The 26,943-nt window shown below is 43.1% G+C and overlaps 1 protein-coding gene across 2 annotated transcripts in view; it reads left to right on the plus strand.

Moving 5' to 3' along the window:
* Positions 1-5,424: 5,424 nt before the first annotated feature.
* FAM53A (family with sequence similarity 53 member A) overlaps positions 5,425-26,943 on the plus strand; it is a 157,092-nt gene continuing 135,573 nt past the window's right edge. The window contains exons 1-2 of one of the 2 annotated variants that reach the window (XM_068106039.2): positions 5,425-5,524; positions 11,661-11,776. In XM_068106039.2, the coding sequence (XP_067962140.1) occupies positions 11,711-11,776 (66 nt within the window). In that variant the 5' untranslated portion in view covers positions 5,425-5,524; positions 11,661-11,710. The remainder of the gene's footprint in view (positions 5,525-11,660; positions 11,777-26,943) is intronic. The other variant, XM_078772382.1, reaches the window with a different exon arrangement.

The raw sequence follows: 26,943 nt of genomic DNA on the forward strand, positions 1-26,943 counted from the left end.
AAATGCATTACTCACGGTATTCATCAAGGTGTTCAATGCATTACTCGCGGTATTACTCAAAGTATTAAATGCATTACTTGTGGTATTACTCATGGTATTAAATGCAATACTCGCGGTATGACTCACGGTATTAAATGCATTACTCGCGGTATTAAATGCATTACTGGTGGTATTACTCGCGGTATTAAATGCATTACTGGTGGTATTACCAAAGGTATTAAATGCATTACTTGTGGTAAATGTGGTAATTATTACTTGTGGTAATTATTGGTATTATTATTGTGGTATTATTATTGTGGTATTATTATTACTTGTGGTAATTATTAAATGCATTACTTATTACTAAATGCATTACTTACTCATTACTCATTACTCACTGTACTCACTGGTGGTATTACTCGCGGTATTAAATGCATTACTCACGGTATTACTCAAGGTATTAAATGCATTACTCGCGGTATTACTCATGGTATTAAATGCATTGCTCGTGGTATTACTCAAGGTGTTAAATGCATTACTCGCGGTATTACTTGATGTATGAAATGCATTACTCATGGTATTTCTCAAGGTATTACATGCATTACTTGCGGTATTACTCGGTATTAAATTCATTACTCACTGTATTAAATGCATTACTCACTGTATTAAATGCATTACTCGCGGTATTACTCACGGTATTAAATGCATTACTCGTGGTATTACTCAAGGTATTAAATGCATTACTCGTGGTATTACTCAAGGTATTAAATGCATTACTTGCAGTATTACTTGAGGTATGAAATGTATTACTTGTGGTAATAAATGCATTACTCACGGTATTACTCAAGGTATTAAATGAATTACTCACGGTATTCCTCAAGGTGTTCAATGCATTACTCATGGTATTACTCAAAGTATTAAATGCATTACTTGTGGTATTACGCGTGGTATTAAATGCATTACTCACAGTATTACTTGAGGTATGAAATGTATTACCTGAGGTAATAAATGCATTACTCGTGGTATTAAATGCATTACTGGTGGTATTACTCAAGGTATTAAATGCATTACTCATGGTATTACTCAAGGTATTAAATGCATTACTCGCGGTATTACTATCAGTATTAAATGCATTACTCGCGGTATGACTCGCGGTATTAAATGCATTACTGGCGGTATTAATCAAGGTATTAAATGCATTACTCATGGTATTACTCAAGGTATTAAATGCATTACTCGTGGTATTACTTGTGGTCTTAAATGCATTACTTGCGGTATTAAATGCAATACTCACGGTGTTAAATCGATTACTTGCGGTATTAAATGCAATACTCGTGGTATTACTCGAGCTATTAAATGCATTACTCTCCGTATTACTTGCGGTATTAAATGCATTACTCATGGTACACTACTCACAATAAGTTAGGGATATTGTGGGAGTGATTTTATGTTTTTTATAGGGGTTAGGGTTGGGGTATTGAAATCAAGAATGCTGGGTTTTTTTTCACACTCATTAAAAACCATAGAATTAGGACCAACAACTTTTTTCAACATAATTAATACACAAAATCAACCACACCGAAGAACCTGCCAATATCCCTAACTTATTGTGAGTTGTGTATTACTCGAGGTATTAAATGCATTACTCGCGGTATTACTCTAGGTATTAAATGCATTACTCGCGGTATTACTCACGGTATTAAATGCATTACTCACGGTATTACTCAAGGTATTAAATGCATTACTCACGGTATTAAATGCATTACTCGAGGTATTAAATGCATTACTTGCTGTATTACTCACAGTATGAAATGCATTACTCGCGGTATTCATCAAGGTGTTCAATGCATTACTCACGGTATTACTCAAAGTATTAAATGCATTACTTGTGGTTTTACTCATGGTATTACATGCATTACTCATGGTATTACTCTCGGTATTAAATGCATTACTCGCGGTATGACTCGCGGTATTAAATGCATTACTTGCAGTATTACTTGAGGTATGAAATGTATTACTTGTGGTAATAAATGCATTACTCACGGTATTACTCAAGGTATTAAATGCATTACTCATGGTATTCCTCAAGGTGTTCAATGCATTACTCATGGTATTACTCAAAGTCTTAAATGCATTACTTGTGGTATTATGCGTGGTATTAAATGCATTACTTGCAGTATTACTTGAGGTATGAAATGTATTACTTGTGGTATTAAATGCATTACTCATGGTATTCCTCAAGGTGTTCAATGCATTACTCATGGTATTAATCAAGGTATTAAATGCATTACTCATGGTATTACTCAAGGTATTACATGCATTACTTACGGTGTTACTCTCAGTATTAAATGCATTACTCACGGTATGACTCACGGTATTAAATGCATTACTGGCGGTATTAATCAAGGTATTAAATGCATTACTCATGGTATTACTCAAGGTATTAAATGTATTACTCGCGGTATTACTTGTGGTCTTAAATGCATTACTTGCGGTATTAAATGCAGTACTCACGGTATTACTCACGGTGTTAAATCGATTACTTGCGGTATTAAATGCAATACTCGTGGTATTACTCGAGCTATTAAATGCATTACTCTCGGTATTACTTGCGGTATTAAATGCATTACTCATGGTATTACTCGAGGTATTAAATGCATTACTCGCGGTATTACTTTAGGTATTAAGTGCATTACTCGTGGTATTACTCACGGTATTAAATGCATTACTCACGGCATTACTCAAGGTATTAAATGCATTACTCACGGTATTAAATGCATTACTCAAGGTATTAAATGCATTACTTGCTGTATTACTCACAGTATTAAATGCATTACTCGCGGTATTCATCAAGGTGTTCAATGCATTACTCGCGGTATTACTCAAAGTATTAAATGCATTACTTGTGGTATTACTCATGGTATTAAATGCAATACTCGCGGTATGACTCACGGTATTAAATGCATTACTTGCGGTATTAAATGCATTACTCGCGGTATTAAATGCATTACTGGTGGTATTACTCACGGTATTAAATGCATTACTGGTGGTATTACTAAAGGTAATAAATGCATTACTTGTGGTAAATGTGGTAATTATTACTTGTGGTAATTATTATTATTGGTATTATTATTGTGGTATTATTATTGTGGTATTATTATTACTTGTGGTAATTATTAAATGCATTACTTATTACTAAATGCATTACTTACTCATTACTCATTACTCACTGTACTCACTGGTGGTATTACTCGCGGTATTAAATGCATTACTGGTGGTATTACTAAAGGTATTAAATGCATTACTTGTGGTATTACTCATGGTATTAAATGCATTACTCGCGGTATTACTGATGGTATTAAATGCATTGCTCGTGGTATTACGCAAGGTGTTAAATGCATTACTCGTCGTATTACTTGATGTATTAAATGCATTACTCATGGTATTACTCAAGGTATTACATGCATTACTTGTGGTATTACTTTCGGTATTAAATGCATTACTCACTGTATTAAATGCATTACTCGCGGTATTACTCACGGTATTAAATGCATTACTCATGGTATTACTCAAGGTATTAAATGCATTACTCACGGTATTACTCAAGGTATTAAATGCATTACTCGTGGTATTACTCAAGGTATTAAATGCATTACTCGTGGTATGACTCGCGGTATTAAATGCATTACTCACAGTATTACTTGAGGTATGAAATGTATTACTTGCGGTAATAAATGCATTACTCGCGGTATTAAATGCATTACTGGCGGTATTACTCAAGGTATTAAATGCATTATTCGTGGTATTACTCAAGGTATTAAATGCATTACTCGCGGTATTAAATGTATTACTCATGGTATTACTCACGGTATTACTCACGGTTTTAAATGTCTTACTCGTGGCATTACTCGCAGTATTACTTGCGGTATTAAATGCATTACCCACGGTATTAAATGCATTACTCGCGGTATTTAATGCATTACTGGCGGTATTACTCAAGGTATTAAATGCATTACTCGTGGTGTTTCTCACGGTATTAAATGCATTACTTGCGGTATTACTCATGGTATTAAATGCATTACACACGGTATTACTCATGGTATTAAATGCATTACGCACGGTATTACTCACGGTATTAAATGCATTACTCGCGGTATTACTCATGGTATTAAATGCATTACGCACGGTATTACTCACGGTATTAAATGCATTACGCACGGTATTACTCACGGTATTAAATGCATTACGCACGGTATTACTCATGGTATTAAATGCATTACGCACGGTATTACTCATGGTATTAAATGCATTACGCACGGTATTACTCATGGTATTAAATGCATTACGCACGGTATTACTCACGGTATTAAATGCATTACTCGCGGTATTAAATGTATTACCGGTACTCACGGAATTACTCGCGGTATTAAATGTATTACTCGCGGTATTTCTCACGGTATTTCTCACAGTATTACTCGCGGTATCACTTGCTGTATTACTCCAGTTATTAAATGTATTACTCGTGGTATTAAATGTATTACTCGGGGTATTAAATGCCTCGTGGACCTTTCCTTGATTGCATTTGCCGCCATTCGTCCTCTAGTCCCATGAAATCCCTTCACTGGCGGTGTTCTTGATGGTCGTGGCCGCCGGACGTGCAGCTGCGTTTGCCTTTTGGGGTCGTTCGCTCGTCGTGCTGTTGCTGCAAGGTCACTCGGCATTGTGGGGCATCGAGCCTCGAGGCGAAGCTTGGCACACGCCGCACCACGTGGTTACCAATACCATCCGTGTGGTTATATTATGTCCGATTATAATTTGGGGTTCATGTCGAAGTAATGATGCGCAGTGTGGATAATTATTTAATTGGTTTGGTCGAGGTCGATTGAAAATGTACCTGTATGTGTCAACGCAAAGGTGTCAACATTGACAACGTTTCCGTACAGTGTAAACTTCGAGAAGTGAAAAATGAAGTAAAAAAAAACAAACAAAAAAACAGGTGGAGCGTTAATAGGAACACCAGGCCCAAATGCTCGAATCGCCGCGAACCCCTTTATATGTTTAGAGAGATTTAAAAAAAAAATTATTCTATTTTATTTTCCAACAATGTTTTGGTTTATGGCGAGTGTTGATCGGTTCAAAGCAAGCTCACAAGGAAGTGCCGCCCCTTAGCGCCCTCCGACCCCAGGCGTCATCGCTATATTTGGACTGATAAAATGGTACAGTCCTGGTACCACATTCTCTTCAACGGAGTTTGTAATTAGAACTTCTTATCAACGTATATACTCGGTGTTTTAACAGCTCGAATAATCCTTATATATTTTACATTTTTATTATAAATTAGGATCCTGCAACGTTTCTGAGATATTGAGGGTTTTCAGTTTTGCTGTTGTGTCGTTTGTATTCCTCCCACTTCATCTCCCCCCCCGACTTCAGTGCACTTTGGTACATTCCACCGGTTTAAGAGCGAGCTCCCACGCGCTAAACTCGCTGGCGGAGCGCGATGGTGAAAGGTGCCAAGTGCCTTGGGTTGGTGTAACGGCAGCAGGTACAAACAAAATTATTTTACAAAAAGATTGCTTTCGTTGCGGTTTCCATTCAGACGATCTTCAAGGATCAATTCGTGTTGCTCGCGGAATTTGCAGACCAATCTGTGTTTGTAAGGGGACGACAGAACGTGACTTGTCCACAGCGTTGTCGATCTCTTCCTTTGCTTTTATTATTATTTTTTCATTTTGCTTTTAGTTGCGAGTGATCGTCAGCTTTTCCTTGACTATCGGTAACGAATTTTCTTCAATGTCGCATGAACCTCCGCGCGAGTCGCTTCGACGAGATGGGTCGCGCAATGGGACAGGCTCTTTGTCTGGAGAAACGCGAATCACGTGGAGACGTGTCCAAGCCAAAGACAGACTCCCTCTCCCCACCTCCTCCTCCCCCCCCCTTTCTTTTCCTATAACCGATCATCTTTGATTACTCCTCCGGCTATCCATCCCTCTCGATCCACATCCATTTTACCTTGCATTTGACCGACACACTGTTAAATTGTTATTTTTATTAGTTTAAGAAAAAAAGATTTTGCCAAATATTATTATTAATTACTACCAAACTACTACTACTATTAACTGCTATTAACTACTATTAACTACGATTAAATACTACCAAATTACCTCTCCCTCTCATGGAACTTTATTCAACCTTTTTCCCTACCCCTCCCTCCTCTAATTCACCCCACACCCTCCAACCCCACTTAATTTACTCTACCTTTCCGTGCACCCTCGTTTGATATATATATATATATTTCCCCCCTCCCAGACTCGATTTACCTTCTCCTCCTCCTCCCTCTTCCTCTCCACCCCATTACCCCCAATCCTGACAGCTCCATCCTCATTATCCCTCCTCCCTCCTCCCTCCTCCCTCCTCCCACTAACCCCAAACGTGATTCTCTCCTTCGCCTTCCACTACTCACGAGCCAGACCTCCACCCCTATCTTTTTTTTTTTCTTTTTTCTTTGATTACTCCCCCCCCCCCCCCCTTCTGCAACCCCAATTTATTCACCCCATCTTCTCCCCTCTCCTTATCCCAATTTATTCATCCCATCCTCTCCCCCTCTCCTTATCCCAATTTATTCATCCCATCTTTTCCCCTCTCCTTATCCCAATTTATTCACCCCATCTTCTCCCCTCTCCTTATCCCAATTTATTCACCCCATCTTCTTCCCTCTCCTTATCCCAATTTATTCATCCCATCCTCTCCCCCTCTCCTTATCCCAATTTATTCATCCCATCTTTTCCCCTCTCCTTATCCCAATTTATTCACCCCATCTTCTCCCCCTCTCCTTATCCCAATTTATTCATCCCATCCTCTCCCCCTCTCCTTATCCCAATTTATTCATCCCATCTTTTCCCCTCTCCTTATCCCAATTTATTCATCCCATCTTTTCCCCTCTCCTTGCCCAAATGTATTCACCTCATCCTGTCTTCTCTCTCCTTACCCCAATTTATTCATCCTATCCCATCCTCTCCCCCTCTCCTTATCCCAATTTATTCATCCCATCTTTTCCCCTCTCCTTATCCCAATTTATTCACCCCATCTTCTCCCCTCTCCTTATCCCAATTTATTCATCCCATCCTCTCCCCCTCTCCTTATCCCAATTTATTCACCCCATCTTCTCCCCTCTCCTTACCCCAATTTATTCATCCTATCCCATCCTCTCCCCCTCTCCTTATCCCAATTTATTCATCCCATCTTTTCCCCTCTCCTTATCCCAATTTATTCACCCCATCTTCTCCCCTCTCCTTATCCCAATTTATTCATCCCATCCTCTCCCCCTCTCCTTATCCCAATTTATTCACCCCATCTTCTCCCCTCTCCTTATCCCAATTTATTCATCCCATCCTCTCCCCCTCTCCTTATCCCAATTTATTCATCCCATCCTCTCCCCCTCTCCTTATCCCAATTTATTCATCCCATCTTTTCCCCTCTCCTTATCCCAATTTATTCATCCCATCTTTTCCCCTCTCCTTGCCCAAATTTATTCACCTCATCCTGTCTTCTCTCTCCTAACCCCAATTTATTCATCCTATCCCATCCTCTCCCCCTCTCCTTATCCCAATTTATTCATCCCATCCTCTCCCCTCTCCTTATCCCAATTTATTCATCCCATCCTCTCCCCTCTCCTTATCCCAATTTATTCATCCCATCGTCTCCCCCTCATTATCCCAATTTATTCATCCAATCTTTTCCCCTCTCCTTATCCCAATTTATTCATCCCATCCTCTCGCCCCAATTTATTCATCCCATCCTCTCCTTGCCCCAATTTATTCATCCCATCCTCTCCCCTCTCCTTATACCAATTTATTCCTCCCATCCTCTCCCCCTCTCCTTATCCCAATTTATTCATCCCATCCTCTCCTTGCCCCAATTTATTCCTCCCATCCTCTCCTTTCCACAATTTATTCATCCCATCCTCTCCTTGCCCCAATTTATTCCTCCCATCCTCTCCCCCTCTCCTTATCCCAATTTATTCATCCCATCCTCTCCTTGCCCCAATTTATTCATCCCATCCTCTCCCCTCTCCTTATCCCAATTTATTCATCCCATCCTCTCCTTGCCCCAATTTATTCCTCCCACCTTCTCCCCCTCTCCTTATCCCAATTTATTCATCCCATCCTCTCCTTGCCCCAATTTTTTCATCCCATCCTCTCCCCTCTCCTTATCCCAATTTATTCCTCCCATCCTCTCCCCCTCTCCTTATCCCAATTTATTCATCCCATCCTCTCCTTGCCCAAATTTATTCATCCCATCTTTTCCCCTCTCCTTGCCCAAATTTATTCACCCCATCCTCTCCTCTTCCATTACCCCAATTTATTAATCCCATCCCATTTCATTTCTTATTCTCAACCCCACCCTCCCCCTTCCCCACTTTAAATGTGATGCCCCCCCCCCATTCCCCTAACCTGCCAACCCTAAAAGTGATTTCCCCCTCCCTCCTTCCGCTCTTTATCATTCCCCCTTCCCCCTACCCATGACCTGGGCATCTCCTCCCTAAGCCCTCCTGTGCCCTCCACCTTCCACCTCACCCCTACCCCTCTCCCTGTCTATCTCTGTCATTGTTTTGTGGCTTTCTCCCTCCTTGTTCCTTCCTTTAATTTTCCAGCACCCCACTATTTCCCCCCTTTTCCTATGTGAGCTGTTACTTGTCGAGACGTTACAGCATATCTGATCCAATCTCAACCCTGGGTTGTTTTGCCATGATTGTGAGACTTGTTCGAGATTCTTTGATCCTTTTGAAATGGGATTAATGGTATTCTTCTGGAACACCATTCACTGTGAATTTTCAGCCCAGCTTTCTCCCTCTCTAACACAGCTGGACCACGTTTTGCTGTAAATGTGCAATTCAAGTGCTTGCTCTCATTACTCGCATTGAATGAGGTTCTGTAATTGTCAAATGGTGGGAATTTAAAGTTTGTGGATCAAAAGTTGCACCTCGATCCCAATTCTAGCCGACCTGAACCCCAGGGCGGTACTTGCGCGCCATTTTAGAAGAAAAAAAAATGCAGTTTATCTTGAGTTGACAGTGCATCCATATAGATTTTGCAACCTGTCCTGCACTTCCTGTGAAAACTATGTACCATACATTCTCTTTGAACAACACGTTACCATCTCATCGAGGTCAGGTTGTCCATTTGATTACACCGACTTGGACAACGCTGCGGTCGCTTCTTTTGGCAGACTCGGCACGATGCTTGCAACTTTGTTTGGTTGTGAAGGTTGTTGAGAATTTTTTTTTCACTTTTGCAGCTGTGTTGTCCCTGAATTCTCATCACTGCCTTCAGGAGGAGGCCTGAATAACCGGAATTGTTAACATGGCCTGGAACTTGCTTTCATCACGAGCTTGCAGATACCCTCCATTGCACTTTGCAATAATCCCCCAATGCCTTCTCCTTTGCTCCTTTTTGATGGTTGAGGGTGAAATTGGTGTTAACGTTTCATTTTTTTGTTGTTGCAAATATCTTGCAATCCCCGAAGCACAAGTTCTGCCTTTCAATCCTTTATGGCTGATTTCTTCCTTTTGAAAAAAAGAAATGAGACAATGATGTGCAGCTTGCAGGGGCCTCGCAGGATGGCCTACCCCACTCGCTTCCAAGCTTTCTAAGCTTTCAGGGCGATTAATCAATGTGTGTGCCTTCCTTCGGATGGACGTTAAACTGGGCGTCCCATCTGCTGGCATTAGTTGGTGGCAGGTTAAAGATCTCACGGTGTTCTTCATGAAGAGTGGGTGAGCTATCGCTGATACCCTGGTTAAATTCCTGCCCTGACTTTACTTGACTGTTCGGCCTGGCCAGTTAGTTTGTGAAGACTTGGGCCATCCTTCCTCCCTGGACAACCCCACAAGAACATGGCAATAACTGTGGCTGTTAAAGAAGAAGCACAAGAAGATCCGAGGCTCACAAGAGGGATTCATTTTGACAAGACCTAAGCTGATGGTGACCTCTTCTCGTCAGAACCGTTGAACCTCGTGCAGGTGCTCGATTGCAGATGGTACATCACAAGGGATAGTGCACCTGCTTTTGGTAAACTGTTTTGTCCATGTTTGACTGATAAAGGATGCACAACCTGCAAATGCACTTTAGTATTCCAGCAATTTCTCAGGCTTTCGGTCACCACCTCCTGGTTAAATTCCCAAAATTCTGTACTTCCCATCTGCATCCACCCCGGCTGCCCATTTTCTCTCGTTTGTGCAACTGCCACATGGAGAGCGTTCAATCCCTTCTAGTGGTTCAACAAGTGTTATCCTGATGCATTGCACTCTCATTCACTTCGTTTTGTTATTGAGAAGGGAAAGAAAGAAAGAGGAAGGAGGGAGGTGACTGTGAGTGACCATCTGTATCACACTTATGGAAATTTCCTTTTTCTTGTACTTTATTGAAAACAAAGAATGTGATTTGGGCAATTAGAGCTCTGCGTTTGTTTTGATTTATTGGTACATATCATTGTTTTTTTTAAATTTATCATTTGGCATGAGCTGTTCGTATTCCCAGGGCTCTGTTGAGAAGCCATTTTAAGTCATGCCATGTGGATGGAATACTATCCAAACATTACTTTTAACTTTCCAGTGATCTTTGAAAGTTGGCTCTTTCTCTGCATGAGAGCTTTGCATTGCATTCGCTCCCACCTAGTAAACTCCAAAATGAAATAAAAATAGATTTCCCAAAACATTTTTGGGAACTACTAACCTTGTTCAATAAAGTTGGTGCAACTTTTTTCATATCGATGTTGCAGCCTCTGACATGTTTGGCTTTGGCTGGACCTAACCTGAGAAGGAATATTGGGAGTGGAGTGGAGTGGAGTGGAGGTCGTTTTCATGTTAATTATGTAGCGGTGACTTGTTTGGCATTTCTCATGAGGCACTATTTTCTATGTTGAGCTGTGCTTAGTTTTTCATTCACTGAATGATTGGGTGGTGCCGAGGTACGAAGTAGCGCACGTACCTTTGAGCTGTCTCGGCTGGGTTTGATTCTCAACTTGACTACAAGCTGCCACGTCCAGTTGCATCAGTGCTGTCACTTTGCTGGTCGTTGAATTAGGCGTCCCGTCCGCTGACCTGTCAGATGTTGAAGATCCCACAGTGCTTTTCATGATGAGTCGGCGAATTATCGCTGGCGTATCACTTGCTTCTAACTTCAAATTCCAAATTGAATGTCAGGCCTGGCCAGCTGGTTCGTGAAATAATTGGGCTAAAAACTTTACCCAGCTGAACCTACGAGAGTGGGAAGTAAAAAAAATTGGGGTTGTTGCAGTCTAAGTAGTCGCCAGTTTTTTTTTTTTGTCATCATTTTGTTTAATGCCACACGAGCTTATTTTATTTTTAATGCCACATTAAATTATTTATTATTTTAATAATTAATCCTCTTCTTTTCAAATTTGAAAATGTTTTTCAGGAAACCACCTTTGTTGCTGTCGATTCAGTTGTTTGGAAGATTAAAAAAAAAAAAAATTTGCATCATATTTACAGGGTTTTTTCTTTTCTTTTCGCATGCATGACAGGCCTTGCAAGCTAAGGCCTACTATATCAGCTGTTTTCTCATTTGTGGTCATCTGTTATAGCAGATTAAATCGATTCATAAAAATCTATATGCTCATTTATAAATGACTTGCAATTGTGCCTCCACTCCCACCCGCAGTGGCCAGCAGTGCTGGTCGTTGAGCGAAAGTGCAGAGTTGTAGTGTTGCCATGGTGACGCTTATTACAGAAAAGCTGAAGACCCAGGCCCGGGAGGACGTCCCAAGCGTCAGCCTGGTATGTTCCTTGTGGATGTGGAAATGCAATCATCGGTCATTCACTATTTCTCGTGTCGTTTGTTATTTCCCACTTGCTACATTAACTGATGCACTGTGGAATGCTTTGTGGTCGTTTAATGGGGTTGGCCTGTATGTTTTTGTGTGGGTGACCTTCAGGATTGTTTTGTAGGTTGTGCGTTTACCATCAGTACTGAGACTCTTTGTGCAGGCCTTGCTCTGATGCATTTGGCAGTCTTCACCCTTTAATTAATTTATTATTTTGCTGTTGTGGTTTGCTCGTGTATTAAAAATTATGCTAAAATATAATAAATAGCTATGAGTGGGCTGATGGTCATCTCTTGAGATTGTACAGACTTGGCATTTAATATGGAATATTTTTTTTTTCTTGACTGGTTTACTTTCTGAACTCAGTATATCAATCTGGTGAGTTTCTTTTACCCTTCGGTGATGTCTTTGTTGAAAGAACCATGTCACTGATTGTCTTTCGCAGCAAGAAGTCAATAGCAGGATTATATCACAGGTGGCGTGACAAAATGTAAGGACAGGTACATTTGACGATTGGCTTCACAATCGGGTATATAAGGGTTGTTGCGTTCTGTATTAGTGGAAAACAACTGCTGCACGTCTACAAAAGTTATTGCCGCTTCCTCTGGAGATGGTCCGTCAACTTGACAATGCTGTTTGTCATGGAGTGGTGGCTTTACGAAATTCTGGCATGAAACCGTGGTATTGCTCGGCAGTATGGCATCACTCAAGGTCAGGTGTCAAAGATCCTGAAACAAAATGCTCAGAGGGGTGTCCCTACTCCAATACCGAGGCCAGGACATCCACGCAGAACCACAAGGAGAGATGATCGCCAGCTGCACCAGTTGGTCTGCAATGGCCGTACCAAGTCAGCTAATCGGCTTTGGGCTGAGTGGCAGCAACTGACAAATGTGCCTGTATCCAGAAGGCTAGTCAACCAACGACTGGTTCAAGCAGGCTATTGTGCCAGGCGTCCCCTGAGAAAGCCATGCCTGACCAGACAACACAGCCAGCGCCGATTGCAGTGGGCCAGAGAGCACCGGCAATGGCAGCCAGGACACTGTAATCACGTGACCTTCAGTGACGAGTCTAGATTTCTGGTCTATCGTCAAGATGGCCGCGTCCGAGTGCGCAGACAAGTGCATTAAGCCCACAACGAAGATTGTATAGTGCCAAGAGTCCAAGCTGGAGGTTGTGGGGTGACCGTTTGGGCTGCTTTTCATGCAGGGGGCAAAACTGACCTGGTTGTTCTGAATGGAAACCTGAACCAGTTCAAGTACAGGGTCATTCTGGAAGAAACATTGCTTCCATTTGATCGTGCAGCCTTTCGAGGAAACTTTGTCTTCCAAGATGACAATGCACGGCCTCATCGTGCTCGCATGATCCAACACTTTCTTGCTGACCATGGTGTAGAGCATATGGAGTGGCCTGCCATGTCCCCGGATATGAATCCGATAGAGAACTTGTGGGCAGAATTAACGTGTCAAATCGACAACTTGGACCAGCAGCCCACCTCTGTGCGTGAATTGCAGCAGACTATTGTCACTGCATGGCATAGTCTAGTCAAATTTCTGGGAAACGTGAATTCATGAGGCATTTTTGAGTAAAAGCAAGCAAACCACTTTTTCTGGGGTAGTTTTTCGTGCTGAATACGAATCTGTTGTTTGCCAAGCCCAAAAATGCGTAATTAGGTCACTAATCAAGGTCAAAGGTCAATGAGTGCAAAATTCAAAATTTTTGAAAAAATGTTTTATTTTACATCACCTATCTGTACATTTCAATTATTTTACAGTATTTTGTCTGGTAAGGTTACTACAGCTTTTCACAATTATGAAAGTAAAGGGAATTGTGAAGGGAAAAAATCAGATTTTTGTGAATATATCCGTAATGAAGCAACTTTTCGTTTTTTGACATACTGTTTTAATTCACTTGAATTGTTGCCTTAAATACCATCAGTGAAGTGGTTTACCTGAGTCCTATATAATAGCAAGATTGTTTTCTACACTAAATGTCAATATTTGACTAATTAGCCACTTAATTAAGGCTAACGGTCACAAGGCGCAAAGTGCACTTACATGGCACAAGGCGCAAAATGCACTTCATGGCAAACATGTTTGGAGTGCAGGCAGTTGATCATTATCACATGTATTCTTAATTAATCCTGAATCAATTGCAGTCTGTCAGACTGATTGGCTGGAAGGAGGAGCCATCCAGGGGAATGCCAATTAGCTTAACTGTGTAAGCTCTGACCCCCCCCCCCCCTACTTTGGCCTGTTTCGACATGGTGTTTCACTGGCATTGCACTTGCAGGCCTCAGTGCAGAACTGTTTCCCCCACTTCCGACAAGAGCAACTATCAGAACTGCAACCTTTCTTGCAACCACACTGAGTAAGTTCTCGGCATCCCTTTGGAATTGACGGTAAAGTTGTAAGAACCGGTGACAACTTGTCATCAACGAGTTTCCATCCACAATCAGTCGGCGGTGGCAGATCTGTCATTGGATTACTGGCCTCTCTCCAAATGAAACTTTGGTAGTTTGCACGCTCTATGTGGAACTTTGCTGCATCACTAGATGGAGGTAGGGTCTCCGTTGCATGGCATTTGTTGAACAGTTTAATGCGGGCTTGATTACAGTTCTCAGATAGTTCCTTGTAGATATGGCAAATGAACTTTTCAGCATCTTCTGTGACCTTCTTTGATGGTGTCGGAAACTGCTGTTGTTGGATCTTTTCAACTGCTGTTGGTATATCCAACGTTGACGTATTGGATGGTTTGATGTCTCCAAGACCGCTTTCAGCAGATGGCCCCCTCTGCCAGGCAGCTAACTGAGTAGCGTGAAATGTATTTTTGCCATCTAGGGTAGAGTCATTGATGTCAATATTGTCGCCAGAAAAATGCACAAATCGTCCCGAAACCAGGTTGCTGGTAACAACTGCCCCAGTTTCTTGATCAAGCGCTTTCAGAGTGTTTTCAGCCATGGCAGTGTCATACCTAAGAACCCGGTTATAGCTGATTATGTGCCCAGCATTATGGAATAGCTCAACTAATTTCTTTGATCGAGTTGACTGGTGCAGCGTCATACCCATTCCAACGTGTTTAGGCGGTGCCTTCTTGTCTCCACATACACCATAGACCATGTCTTGTCCAATGCTAAGGACCCTTGTCTTCTTCACCCAACCAGTTTCAGACATCTCACTTTCGTCAAACTCAGCATCGACACTACTTTGGCCTCCAAGCAAGATATTCACAAACATGAGTACAGATGGTGGTACACTTGCCAACTCTGCTTTTTCGCTTACATCGCAACCTTCGAATGCAGGATGTGACATGATATCACTGCGGAGTTGCAGAGCAACGTGCACTAAAGACAGAAAATGATCATCCTGTTGTCTAAATATGGGAATATAGTCTGCACTGTTCTGACCGCACACCATTTCTGAAAGAGGTATGTGACTGAAATGTCGTGGAAGAAGCAAAGTTTGTTTCTCTGAAGGCGCCAAATTTCTTAGCACAAGAAATTCATAAATGTCCCCAATGCAATTCGACAAAGTTTCTTTAAAAGTCCCCAGTCTACTAAGATACGATGTAGGAATTGTGCCGTCGCACTCACTGGCTAACTCTTTGTACCTCTCGAACACTGCAGATAGTTCAAATACGTGCCCTTTCTCAGCAGAGTGACGCAGCTCTTGACACAACCATGATATCGCCATGTCTGCTGATTTGCTTTCAGTTTCCGCCCTTTTGACATCCCTAAAGAATTTACTAAGACAGTTAACATGGTAACATGCCTCAGCTGAGATTAAATCATTCTCATTTGCAGTACGGACTAAGATGTTATGTACAAATTTAGCTTTTTCCGTAATTTCATTACTCATTTTGAAGGTTGTGACACGACTTGTCTTCTGCTTCTTGTCAAAGTTCTGGCAGAACATACACAATGTCCAGTTCATCTTAGTAGTACTACTGCGTAAAAACGGACATGCTTCAGCCGAAACACTCTTTCTTTCAGGATCTTTTTCGTTTTTCGATTGTTCCTTGGCTAGCTTAGCATTTATTTTCCCCTTGTGTGTGTATGCAGAGTAACATAGCTTATGCCATTTAAGTTTGGGGAGACTTTCTGGAGGCTCTGCAAAGAGAGTCGAAAGCCTGTCCACGGCTGATCGAAATTCATAGTGTCTAAGTTTGCATCGGAGCTCGGTCGCCTCTCTGATGGCAGCAATACCCTGGTTTGTCTGGTTGAAAATCGTATCTTTGACCTGGCTAGTTCCCTGACAAATGATACAAAGTTCAAACGACACATCCTCACGCTGTCGCTTGAGGCTGGCAATAGGTTCCATGGTTGGCCTGAGGGGAGAAACAGAAACCAAACTAAGCACCAGGCACGCATGTTCTGACCATGAAAACTACAACGTTGTATGATATACTGCAACAGCCCTTAAATGATCGAATAAGCGCAGGCAGTGTTGGCCCGGGTTTTAATCTTATTCTCAAAGACACAAAGTAAAGCTTCTTCAAGACAAAACATCTAACCGATATCACTAATTCATTAGTGGTAGATGCATTAGGCACTCATCGTCAATGCCCATGCCCTGCCTGTCTTTTTGCTACTGTTAGGTAAATGTACATGTATGTAGGCCTGCCTATGATGTGAGATGTCAAGCATACATTACACATTTGTATGTACATGTATCTCACCAAAGAAGAATGCATTCCTTTACTTTCATTTGATTTTATATTTCATTTTTTAACAATCTTAAAAAGACCCTTACCTGTACTCCTGAAATGTTTAATGCCTGATGCCTAGGGTACGAACTAGATGGCTTATGCTAGGCTATTAGATTCATTCTTCATCATTAAGGGTCTATTGAAGAACACCCTGCTCTGTCTGAATGGAAATGATTTGACAAACATGGCAAATGCATTGGGGTCAGAAAGATGAAGCCACTTTCACTGTTGAGTGAAAGGGATGGTTTCAAGTGCAAGTAACTGTTACGTCATTGCAAGACTTTCGCACTCATTGACCTTTGACCTATGTTGTTTACCGGTGACATTTAGATTCTGTCTTTATAAAATCTATCTCTAGACCATCAATAGGAGCATAAAAACTCTGCCCCATTGTGCATTTAGAGGTTAAACTGCAAGCAAATTACGCAAAAACTAATTGTCGCCCCTTACAGAGATAAAGGCAAATGAGCATAGATGTGTCCTCACGTTTTCCTTTAAAAATAAGATTTTGAAAAGCTTTAGCAACCTTACTAGACAAAATATTGTAAAATAATTGAAATGTACAGATAGGGGATGTAAAATAAAGCATTTTTTCAAAAAAATTGAATTTTGCACTCATTGACCTTTGACCTTGATTAGTGACCTAATTACGCATTTTTGGGCTTGGCAAACAACAGATTCATATTCAGCATGAAAAACTACCCCAGAAAAAGTGGTTTGTTTGCTTTTACTCAAAAATGCCTCAATCATTCTATAAAGGCACATTTTCAGATTTTTTGACTAGGCTAGCAAGCGATTCCTGTCCAAACCTTGGCAAATCTCGTGAACAGCATGCCTCGACGTGTACGTGCTCCCCTGAATGCTCGTGGGGGTTACACAAAGTACTGAACTGTAATTTTACTGTCCGTAATCCCAGTCGTAATTTAACTTTTGTTTTTGTTAAAAAAATTTTTTGGCTAATGTGCAAAATAAAGAGATACTTCTGGAAAACGTACAGAAGTTTAACACTACTGTCCCTGAATTGAGTTAGATATCAGTTTCCATCACTTTCAAGGATCAATTGATTTGCTTCGAAATGTCAAATGTGGTTTTTGTTTCTTTTAAAGGTCACATTAACAAAATCTAGAATAATTTCAACATAATTCCTCTGAAGTTTTGGTTCTAAGTCATCTTGAAAAGTAAGTTCACCCCCACAAAAAAAATATTCCATATTAAATGCCAAGTCTGTAGTTCAGACCTCTGATTTTGGAGGATCCCTTTGGGAGCCTCCCTGATCCCCTGGGTAGCCCCCTGATACAAAATCGAAAAAAAATCAAAAAGATCCAAGACAGAGCGATCATGTGGACCATCCATTGGAGGGGCTGTCTCACGTTAGAGCAATCAGTTGGTAATCATAAGGGACAAGAAGGGATCCCTAGTTTCAGGGGGTATCCCCTTGTGGGAGCCCCCATGATCTGAAATCGAAAATTTGAAGCCTGAGCGATTGTGCGGACCATCGAGTAGAAGGACTGTTTTGGGCTTCAGAGCAATCGGTTTGTAAATAAGGGATGAGTAGGCATTCCAGATTTGAGGGGTAACACCCCTCTCCCACCCCGAAACCTCTCCATGATATGGAGTCCTGAGCGATTGTGTGAGCTCCTGTCTTGTATTCATATGTCAAGTTTCAGAACAATCAGTCAGGTGATAAGGGAGGGAGGAGTAGCAAAAATAGCCAAAGTCAACGGGTAGACGACCGGACAGACGGCCATCACGACCCATTTTATACGTTAATCTCTGAGAATCGAGATGAGGTGACCTAAAAAGTTGTCTTTGCTTTGGTATAATGTGCTTTGTAATTGGTTTGTTGCTAGTACATGGAATGTATCGAATCACTTTGCAGCTTAGCTTGGCAAATACAGGAAAACAGGTTTGCATGGGTCATCACAGTTATAGAAGGCCGCATTCCAGTGGATTGAGAACTGAGTACCCTCGTCCCTCTATACAAGGGGAAAGGTGACCCTCTGGACTGTGGCTCGTACCGAGCGATAAAGTTATTGGAGCATGGAATGAAGGTATTGGAAAGGGTGTTGGAGAGGAGGATAAGGAAGAAGGTGAAGATCGACGAAATGCAGTTTGGATTTATGCCAGGAAGAGGAACGACAGGTGCGCTTTTTATTGTGAGGCAGTTGCAGGAGAAGTACATGGAGAAGAGGAAGAAGTTGTTTCTTGGGTTTGTTGATCTGGAGAAAGCATTCGATAGGGTTCCACGTGAAGTAGTGACATGGGCATTGAGGAAGTTAGGAGTGGAGGAATGGTTGATCAAAGTAGTGATGGCAATGTACAAAATAGAGCGCGCACAGCTGTAAGTACGAAGGATGGGAACAGTGGTGAGTTTGAGGTGAAGGTGGGAGTAGTGACATGGGCATTGAGGAAGTTAGGAGTGGAGGAATGGTTGATCAAAGTAGTGATTGCAATGTACAAAATAGAGCGCGCACAGCTGTAAGTACGAAGGACGGGAACAGTGGTGAGTTTGAGGTGAAGGTGGGAGTCAGGGGTCGGTACTAAGTCCACTACTATTTGTAGCTGTGATGGAGGTGCTGGCTCGGAACGTAAAGGAGGGTTTACCGTGGGAGTTGCATTCAGATGATCTGGTGTTGATTGCGGGAAGTATGGATGGACTGCAGGAGAATATGAACAAGTGGAAGGAATGTATGGAGACAAAAGGTCTGAAGGTGAATATCGAAAAAACGAAGGTGATGGCAAGTGGTAAAGCATGTGGTGAGGTGGAAAGAACTGGGAAGTGGCCGTGTGCTGTGTGCAGGAAGGGTGTCGGAGTGAATGTGCGCTGAGTAGGTTTATCAAAAATGTAGTGGGTTGAGAGGGTCATTAACCAGTGTGGCAGCTACATTCAAGTGTAAGTTGTACACAGAGGGAGCTGCAGATGGAGGAAATGTTGAGTTGGATCTTGGAGACGGTGTGAAGCTGGAAGGTGTGAAAACATTTTGTTACCTAGGAGACATGCTGAATGGAGAAGGTGGATCAGACTCGGCAACGGTTGCTCGAGTGAGATGTGCATGGAAGAAGTTTCGGGAACTGAGTGGCGTGCTGACGAGGAGGGGAGTGTCGTTGAAGCTGAAGGGAAAGGTGTATGCTGCATGTGTGAGAAGTGTTATGATTTATGGGAGCGAGACATGGGTAATCAACGAAGGCTGGAAAGGGTGGAAATGCGAATGGTTCGGTGGATGTGTGGAGTATCGTTGAGAGAGAGGAAGACAAATGATAAATTGCGAAAGATGATGGGAATAGAGCCTGTGATGGATGCTGTGAAGAAAAACAGTTTGAGATGGTTTGGTCATGTGTTAAGGAAGGATGAAAGTGACTGGTTGAGAAGAGTGATGGAAATGAATGTAGAAGGAAGTAGAGGATGGGGAAGACCGAGAAAGACTTGGCAGAAGATGGTCGAAGAAGAAATGCGGGCAAGGGGGGTAACAAGGGAAGATGGAGAAGATTGTCATGGGGACTGCAAGGCTGACCCCCGCTCTTGCAGGGAAAATGGCCTTAAAATGCCTGTTGTTGTATCGGTTATAGTTGTTGTTCATCATAGCCTGGTGTTGGCTTAGTGGTTGTTTAAAGATGTAATTAGGATCCTGGGTTCGAATCCCGGTCGATGGCTGAATTAACGCCAGGGGGGTTGACTCAGCCTGTCATCCTTCTGAGGTCGGCAAATTGAGTACCAGGTCACTGGTAATTCCCTTTGTGTCGCAAGAGGCGATTAACAGGCAGGAAGGACATCCAACCATAAAACATTGCTTCAAAAAGGGGACCGTGTCGCAAGAGGCGATTAACAGGGTTGGTGGCAGGAAGGACATCCAACTATAAAACATTGCTTCAAAAAGGGGACCACGGTGCCCGAAAAAGGCCAACCCCTGCTCTGCGGGGAAAAATGGCCTCTATAGGTGGTTCCTATCAGTTACAAAGAAAGGGGAGGGAATATTTGCAGTGAGGTGCAAGAGGCAGGTCTGACAAGGTGGTGGGGATGTAGCACAGTTACCTTTGAACTGTCTTGAGTGGATTTGATTCCTGAAGTGACTATACATCGTCAGATTGGTGCTTTGCAGGCAAGGCATTGCATCGTCCCTTGGAAGGATGTTGAACTGGGTGTCCGGTCAGCTTTCATTTGGTGATTGATGTTTCAGATCCCGCTTTTGTGAAGAAGCGATGAGTTTTATGTCCATAAACCTTGAATTTATTGCAAATTCCTGCTCCTTTCAGGTGCAGGTACAGGCCTGGTTACCTGATTCGTGAAAGACGTGGACTAAAAACGTTACCTGATGGATTCCTCAAGGAGATGGGAATAATTTCTGTCTGTGTGTACGTGGTGATTGTAGTTTGACAATTGTTCTTCTTGAATGCCACAATTATTCCCTTGTGGAGTTGGCCTGGGGAAGTTTTTGGCCTGTCTTTCTTGAAACGGCTGGCCAGGTTTGACATTTGACTAAGTAATTGGGGCAGGAACTTGGAATTTGTCCAGCATGTCAACAGATTGCCCACTCTTCATGAAGGATACCGTGGGATTTAGCATCCACAAACTAATGCTGACAGATGGGGCACCCAGTTCAACGTCCATCTAAGGGGTGGCACAAATATTGATGAAACACCGGGATGACAGTTTATAGCTGAGTCGGAATTCAAACCCAGGCTAGACTGTTTGGATTTGAGTGTGTACCTCTCGGCACAATAATTCCACAGTCGAAAGACAGCAGGGAATGCCAAGATTGAAATACCATGCGGTGTTCGGTGGGACAACTGCAGGATGCTCAAGGTCTGTTCCCAGCCGATCTGGCAGGGAATGCGCTGCTGCACTTGGTAGGAGAGGGCATGGCTCAGGCTATGCTCGGAGCGAGGGAAGCACACACTAGTTCTCACCAAGTTGATTCTGCCTTTCTGCTTCCACGATTGGCTCCAGCTTTTGTTGTCGCCTGTGTGCCATCGATGACGTGCTATGCCCCACCCAGGCAGGAGCTATGCCCCACCCAACAGCGTGAAGCCGAGGTGGGTGTGAGGCAGGAGCACCCCCTCTCACTCGCCATTGGCCCATGGCCTCATTTATGGGCGGGGCAAACCCACCCTTGAGCAATGGCAGGTGTTGGCAACAACTTTCATTTTCCTGCCCAGCTTGTGCCTCAAGGCCTTCTGAAATGTGACATTCGGATACATTTAGAGGAAAGGACATTAAAATATGGTCAAAAGTCGGGGTTTTTAGACAGTCTCTAGACATTGAGGTTTTATGTCATCTACCCATTACATAAGCAACACATATCTAATATCACAATTAATTACTTCATGCTTATGCTGAGACGTGTTACGGATTCGTCACTTCCGTCGTTGTGGTTTTCATCCACTGTAAGCATTTTTGGTTCCATGTACTATTCTTGGTATAGTTTGAGTGAAATGGAGATAACTGTTTTCAAAAGGTGAAAAATTAGTGTTTTAAAAGAAACCGGAAACCGGATCGGGAGAAACCGGAAAAAGAAGAGGAGGAAGCGAAAAGCGGAGCAAGTGAAGTCGAGAAGAAAAGCCGAGCTGTTTTGAGGTTTCGAGCAGACACTGGCGAACGTGGATCACGAGCGAACTTTGGTTTTCCCGGGAAAGGGATTCCTGTGACAGTCATGATCGCTGTGACAGATAAACCTGCGTGACTGGTTTTGCGATTGATTCCGAAGAGAATCGTTGTTGGAGAGCAGGTACGCCTCCATTACGGGCCCGTCCGCCATTTCGCATCGCTCCAGCCTTTTCACCTCGCTGCAGCCTTTTCACCTCGCTCCAGCCTTTTCACCTCGCTCCAGCCTTTTCACCTCGCTCCAGCCTTTTCACCTCGCTCCAGACATTTCACCGCGCCCAGCCGTTAGCCTGGTTTGCGTGTGTAACGTGGATTTTGAGTGGGAATTTGCGGTTCTCCTTTTGGGAGCCGTTGAACGTTCATACCCGAAGGTGTGATTTCCCAGTCGCCTTTTGGGTGCACCTTTGCGCCTCTTCGGCAGCGTTGACTGTCAGCCGACCTGGATTCTGGTCTCAAAACGACCTGTTACTTGTGATCACAGGAGCGTGGATCGACTTTGGCCTGGTGCCGGGACAGAGACTTTGGGGAATGTTATTTTCGCTCACGTGGAGCACAGTGAGTTGAGTAAGAAACTGATGGTACCATCATAGGAATTATATGGTATTTTGGTTGTGCAATTGAAAGTATATTGTACTTGTGCTGTTATTCTTGTGTGACATTAATACAATACTTGTTTTTTGATAACAATCGGTTGGTGTGGTTTCACCATTGGTCATTGACGCACATAATAACACATCTTTCTGCCGTGACTCCTTTCGGGGCTCGGAGGTACACTGTGACCGTGGTTTGGGGAGGAGCATGTAACACGTGTACCAAGGATATAACTGGACGATACGAAGCAGTGTTGACTCCTTGGAGCCATTCCAACAACAATAAATAGTTTATTCGACAGTGCAGCCTCGTGAGAGTGCCAAAGTCTGAAGCCTTGGCCAAGTGTCAGGTTTGCTTGTATCTTTATGTATTAGACATTCTACAGATGTAAATTAACACATGTTGCTCTGCATGTATTACACATCACGTGCAGCGAATTTCACCTCTGTGCTGTATTTGTTGTTTTAAAAAAAAAAAAAAAAACGCTTCTGGACACCACACTTGAAGCTTGGTTTGCAAGCCACTATCTACAATTCCAATAGAAGAGACATAATTACCCTTTTATGAAAGTATTTTTCGAGTTTGATTTATCCTCAAAAATGGACCGTAGTGAACACCTAGTGTCAAAAGATTGGCCTTTAAAACTTACCCTTATGAAGGGGGACAGACATCTGTACACTAACACAAACTGATATTTTGTTTTACATGGTAGCTATATATTAGGCTTGTGCGATGGTGGAAAAATATATATCGCTATATTGTGCCTGATTATCATGAAAATGTAATTTAAACAGCTGCTTGAAAACCGTGTAGCATACAATAATAATCTTGATGGCAATCTCACCTTCAGTGGATGGAGGATGGATTTGGATTCAATTCAAATTGAATCGCCAGTTGTGTGTCCATGTTCTTTATTTCGTAATTATTTTGCAATTTGTTTAAAGTCCAATCTCATTTTGCCTGTATGAAATGGCTTGCTCCGTTTGTCGAGTGACTAGACAAGCTGTTTGCAAAGTGGTTGTTACGGAACGTCTGGCTTGGCAAGCGATATCAAGCTGCTTGCTAATGGAATACAGAGGGTTGGTCAAAGGGTTAGGAATGATCGGGATGGTGGTGGAGAACTGAGCAACTTCTCATCCATAAAATATCCCATATGGTCTGTGCCTCAGCTACCCTCTTGTAATCAAACTCCTACCACATGGCTTCTCGTGCCGACCCATATTTTACACTAAATGCGGAGGTGTGAAAGGCGGGTGTCTGGCGCCTTAAAACCAGGCTTGTTTCGGGAAGGTGGAACTCATTTGCCTTGATCGGCAATCTGCCTGGGAGAAGGACAACTCTGATTTCAAACCCGGGTGGGTTGAGCTCATTAGCCTTGGTCGGCAGTCTACCAAAAAGGGGGTAGAGGCACTGTTGTCTCGAAGCAGACTAGTTAACCCCTCCCAGCCCTTTTTGTTCTGTGAAGACGACTTTCAACATTTGTGTTGTTTCAATCCAAGGGGCTGGTTGTTCTGCTTTTGGTTTATTTGTATAGCCCCCAACCTCGAGTGGCCTAAGGCTTTGTGGTGGGCAATATCCCATTAAAAAAAAAAAATCTTCTATACAGGCAGTCCCCGGGTTACGAACGAGTTCCGTTTTTAAGTCTGTCTAAGTCGAATTTGTATGCAGGTCGGAACAGTTACGTACGGTTCACATCTAGCGTCAATTAGTCAAATGTTTGTCTTGGTATATAGTATATATTTTACCTAAAATATCTATAGGTATAAAAAAAACATTAATGAAACATTTCTTAAACTGTTTAGATAGAAAAGAAAAGATAATGATTAAAGGTTAACACTTACTCTCGTTCCAATTGATGTCTTGCATACCTTGAAACAATCATACCTTGATATATCTCTCCTCTAGTTATCTCTTCTGGTGGGAGGCCAGAAGCAAACAGACAATGCGGAAATGGCGAATGCTAAAGCATGAAACCAATAAATTCCACCTTCCTGCAGCACATTCAGTCGCACGTCAGACATGGACAGCAAGTTCATCAAGGACTTCCATGAAAAACGTATGCGTTCGCAAACAAATGGGTACGATTGTTTTATTCCCAGTCAATGGCGATTTTGATCCTCTAACGTCTAACCAAATTACCAATAGCCCTTCCATTTCGATAATTAAACCACTGCGTTGCTTAGTGATTGTCGCTTTCATCGGGACAGAGCCTTTTACATGCTCCATTACTCTCCCCTTTTCCTTTATAATTGTCCCGATCGTTGACCGACTGTAGCCTAACACTTTTCCAATGTTTGTTGGCATTTCACCTCTCTCCGACCGCTTTATTATTTCCACTTTCGTTTCAATCGTGATCGTTTCCCTTTTCTTCGATGCATCACCATCACTTGCATCAGATTTACGCTTTGGAGCCATGATTACGAGGGTAAACACACGAAAAATTTAAGTCGAAGCACAACGCACACAACAGTGTTTACGCGATCCGACTTAAAATGGCAACGACGGCGTGGCGTTGTTCTCCCTCAGGCCGACGAACCGCTGAAAACGCGCAGTTTTGAGCGTCGAGTAGTCCGCCCGTTCGTTAGTACGAACCATTGTATGTCACTCAATTTTTTAAATAATAGGCTTTACGTAGGCCTGTACGTTAGTACGGGCGTTCGTAAGTTGGGCGTTTGAAACCCGGGGACTGCCTGTATATATAAAATAAAGTTTGTTTGTTTGTCTGCACGCACTAATCTCCTGAACGGTGAAAGCTAGGAGGAAACCTCTAAAACAAAAAATGTCGGGACGGGCCCCGGGAAGGTTATAGGGAAGGTGGCGAGGCCGGTCGAGGCCCACCTCGGCCAGGCTGGGCCCGTTTTGCAATTAAAAGCTGAGCTGAATTATTGTAGTCTATTTTCTACAGCCGCGAGTAAAAGCTTAATTATCGTAGTAAATTCATTCAAAAAGAACCTGGGCAACGCTGGGTGCTTTTGGCTAGTATATATATATTGTTGCGGATCTCCTGAAGCCCGTCCATGTTACAAAGGGGGGGTTAAACCCCTTTTTCCCCCCTTGTGTCCGTGTCCACGAGGCCGAATCGCCACTTCCGCAGCGAACGGGGAAAAGGGTATCGGGTCAACGCCGCACGTAGCTTTGACCCACGCTGCCGCGAAAACTGGGACCGGACCTCGCACAAGCCACGCTAATCGAGTACGCCCGAGCGGTGTGCGTATCATGTGACTCGTGCCGTTACTTTTATTGAACCCGATTCGAGCGGTTCTATTCGTACTATGCCAGGCCAATGGATGGAAAGGACGGGAACGGTCAAATAAGAGGAAGAACACGGTTTATTATTTATGTACAATGATCAGGATAAAGGAAAGGGGACACAGAGCAGATGCTTAACAGTTTTAACTTATCCCCAGACAAAGGGCCCACTCACTCACACGGGGAAATAGAGGAAGAATGTTCGCGCGCCAAACGCGCCTTGCCGTCGGTCGCTCCAGGACGGCTCGCCCGGCGTGGCCCTCTGGCGGTCACGGCACGTATGCAGAGAAACGCAGGCAGGAGGAGATCGCGCGTCTGTGGCCCGGAACGGGTCGTCTTCACAAGCGCGATTAATACAGCCGCAGAGCGCAGGGCACAGGGCACAGGGAATTTTCGTGTACAACGAGACTATTACAAGCAGTTCAAGCAGTTACAAGTATTCCGACTCATTCAGGAGCTGGGCGATTCTGACGCGTTCTTGTCTGCTGCGGTTCTCTCTCCGACTCTCACTTGCGCTTGGGGGTTCTGACTCGTCTCAACTCCCGTCTTCGTGTGTTCTGATGCGGGGGCTCGGGGCAGGGTTTTTATGGCCCCGCCCCAGAGTCTTACTCAAATGTTCCAAGCCCCACCTCTCGTCGCCATGGTGAGCCACTCCCCTCGAGCTCTGATTGGCGGCACGCGGCTTACCGGCCACTCCCCTTGCAGCTTCTCCCTTCGGCCTTGCCAGACTTGTTCAGGCCGAGCACGTGGCGTTCCAGCACAAAAGAACGCCTAAGCTCACTGGCCTGCTCAACGCAAAATTAACACAAGAAAGTAGACTACGCTTACATTTACTAAGAGATAACTATATTACAGCGAGGCTACATGTTGTGGTGCAACCACCTACGAGAGGGGGGGGGGGGGGGGGGGGTTAATCCTTTATTCTCAAAACCGCAACAATATATATATATATGTATATATACACACGCCAAGCAAGC

The sequence above is a fragment of the Myxine glutinosa genome, chromosome 2 (assembly GCF_964187855.1).
Source record: "Myxine glutinosa chromosome 2, kmMyxGlut1.1, whole genome shotgun sequence".
Taxonomy (NCBI): domain Eukaryota; kingdom Metazoa; phylum Chordata; class Myxini; order Myxiniformes; family Myxinidae; genus Myxine; species Myxine glutinosa.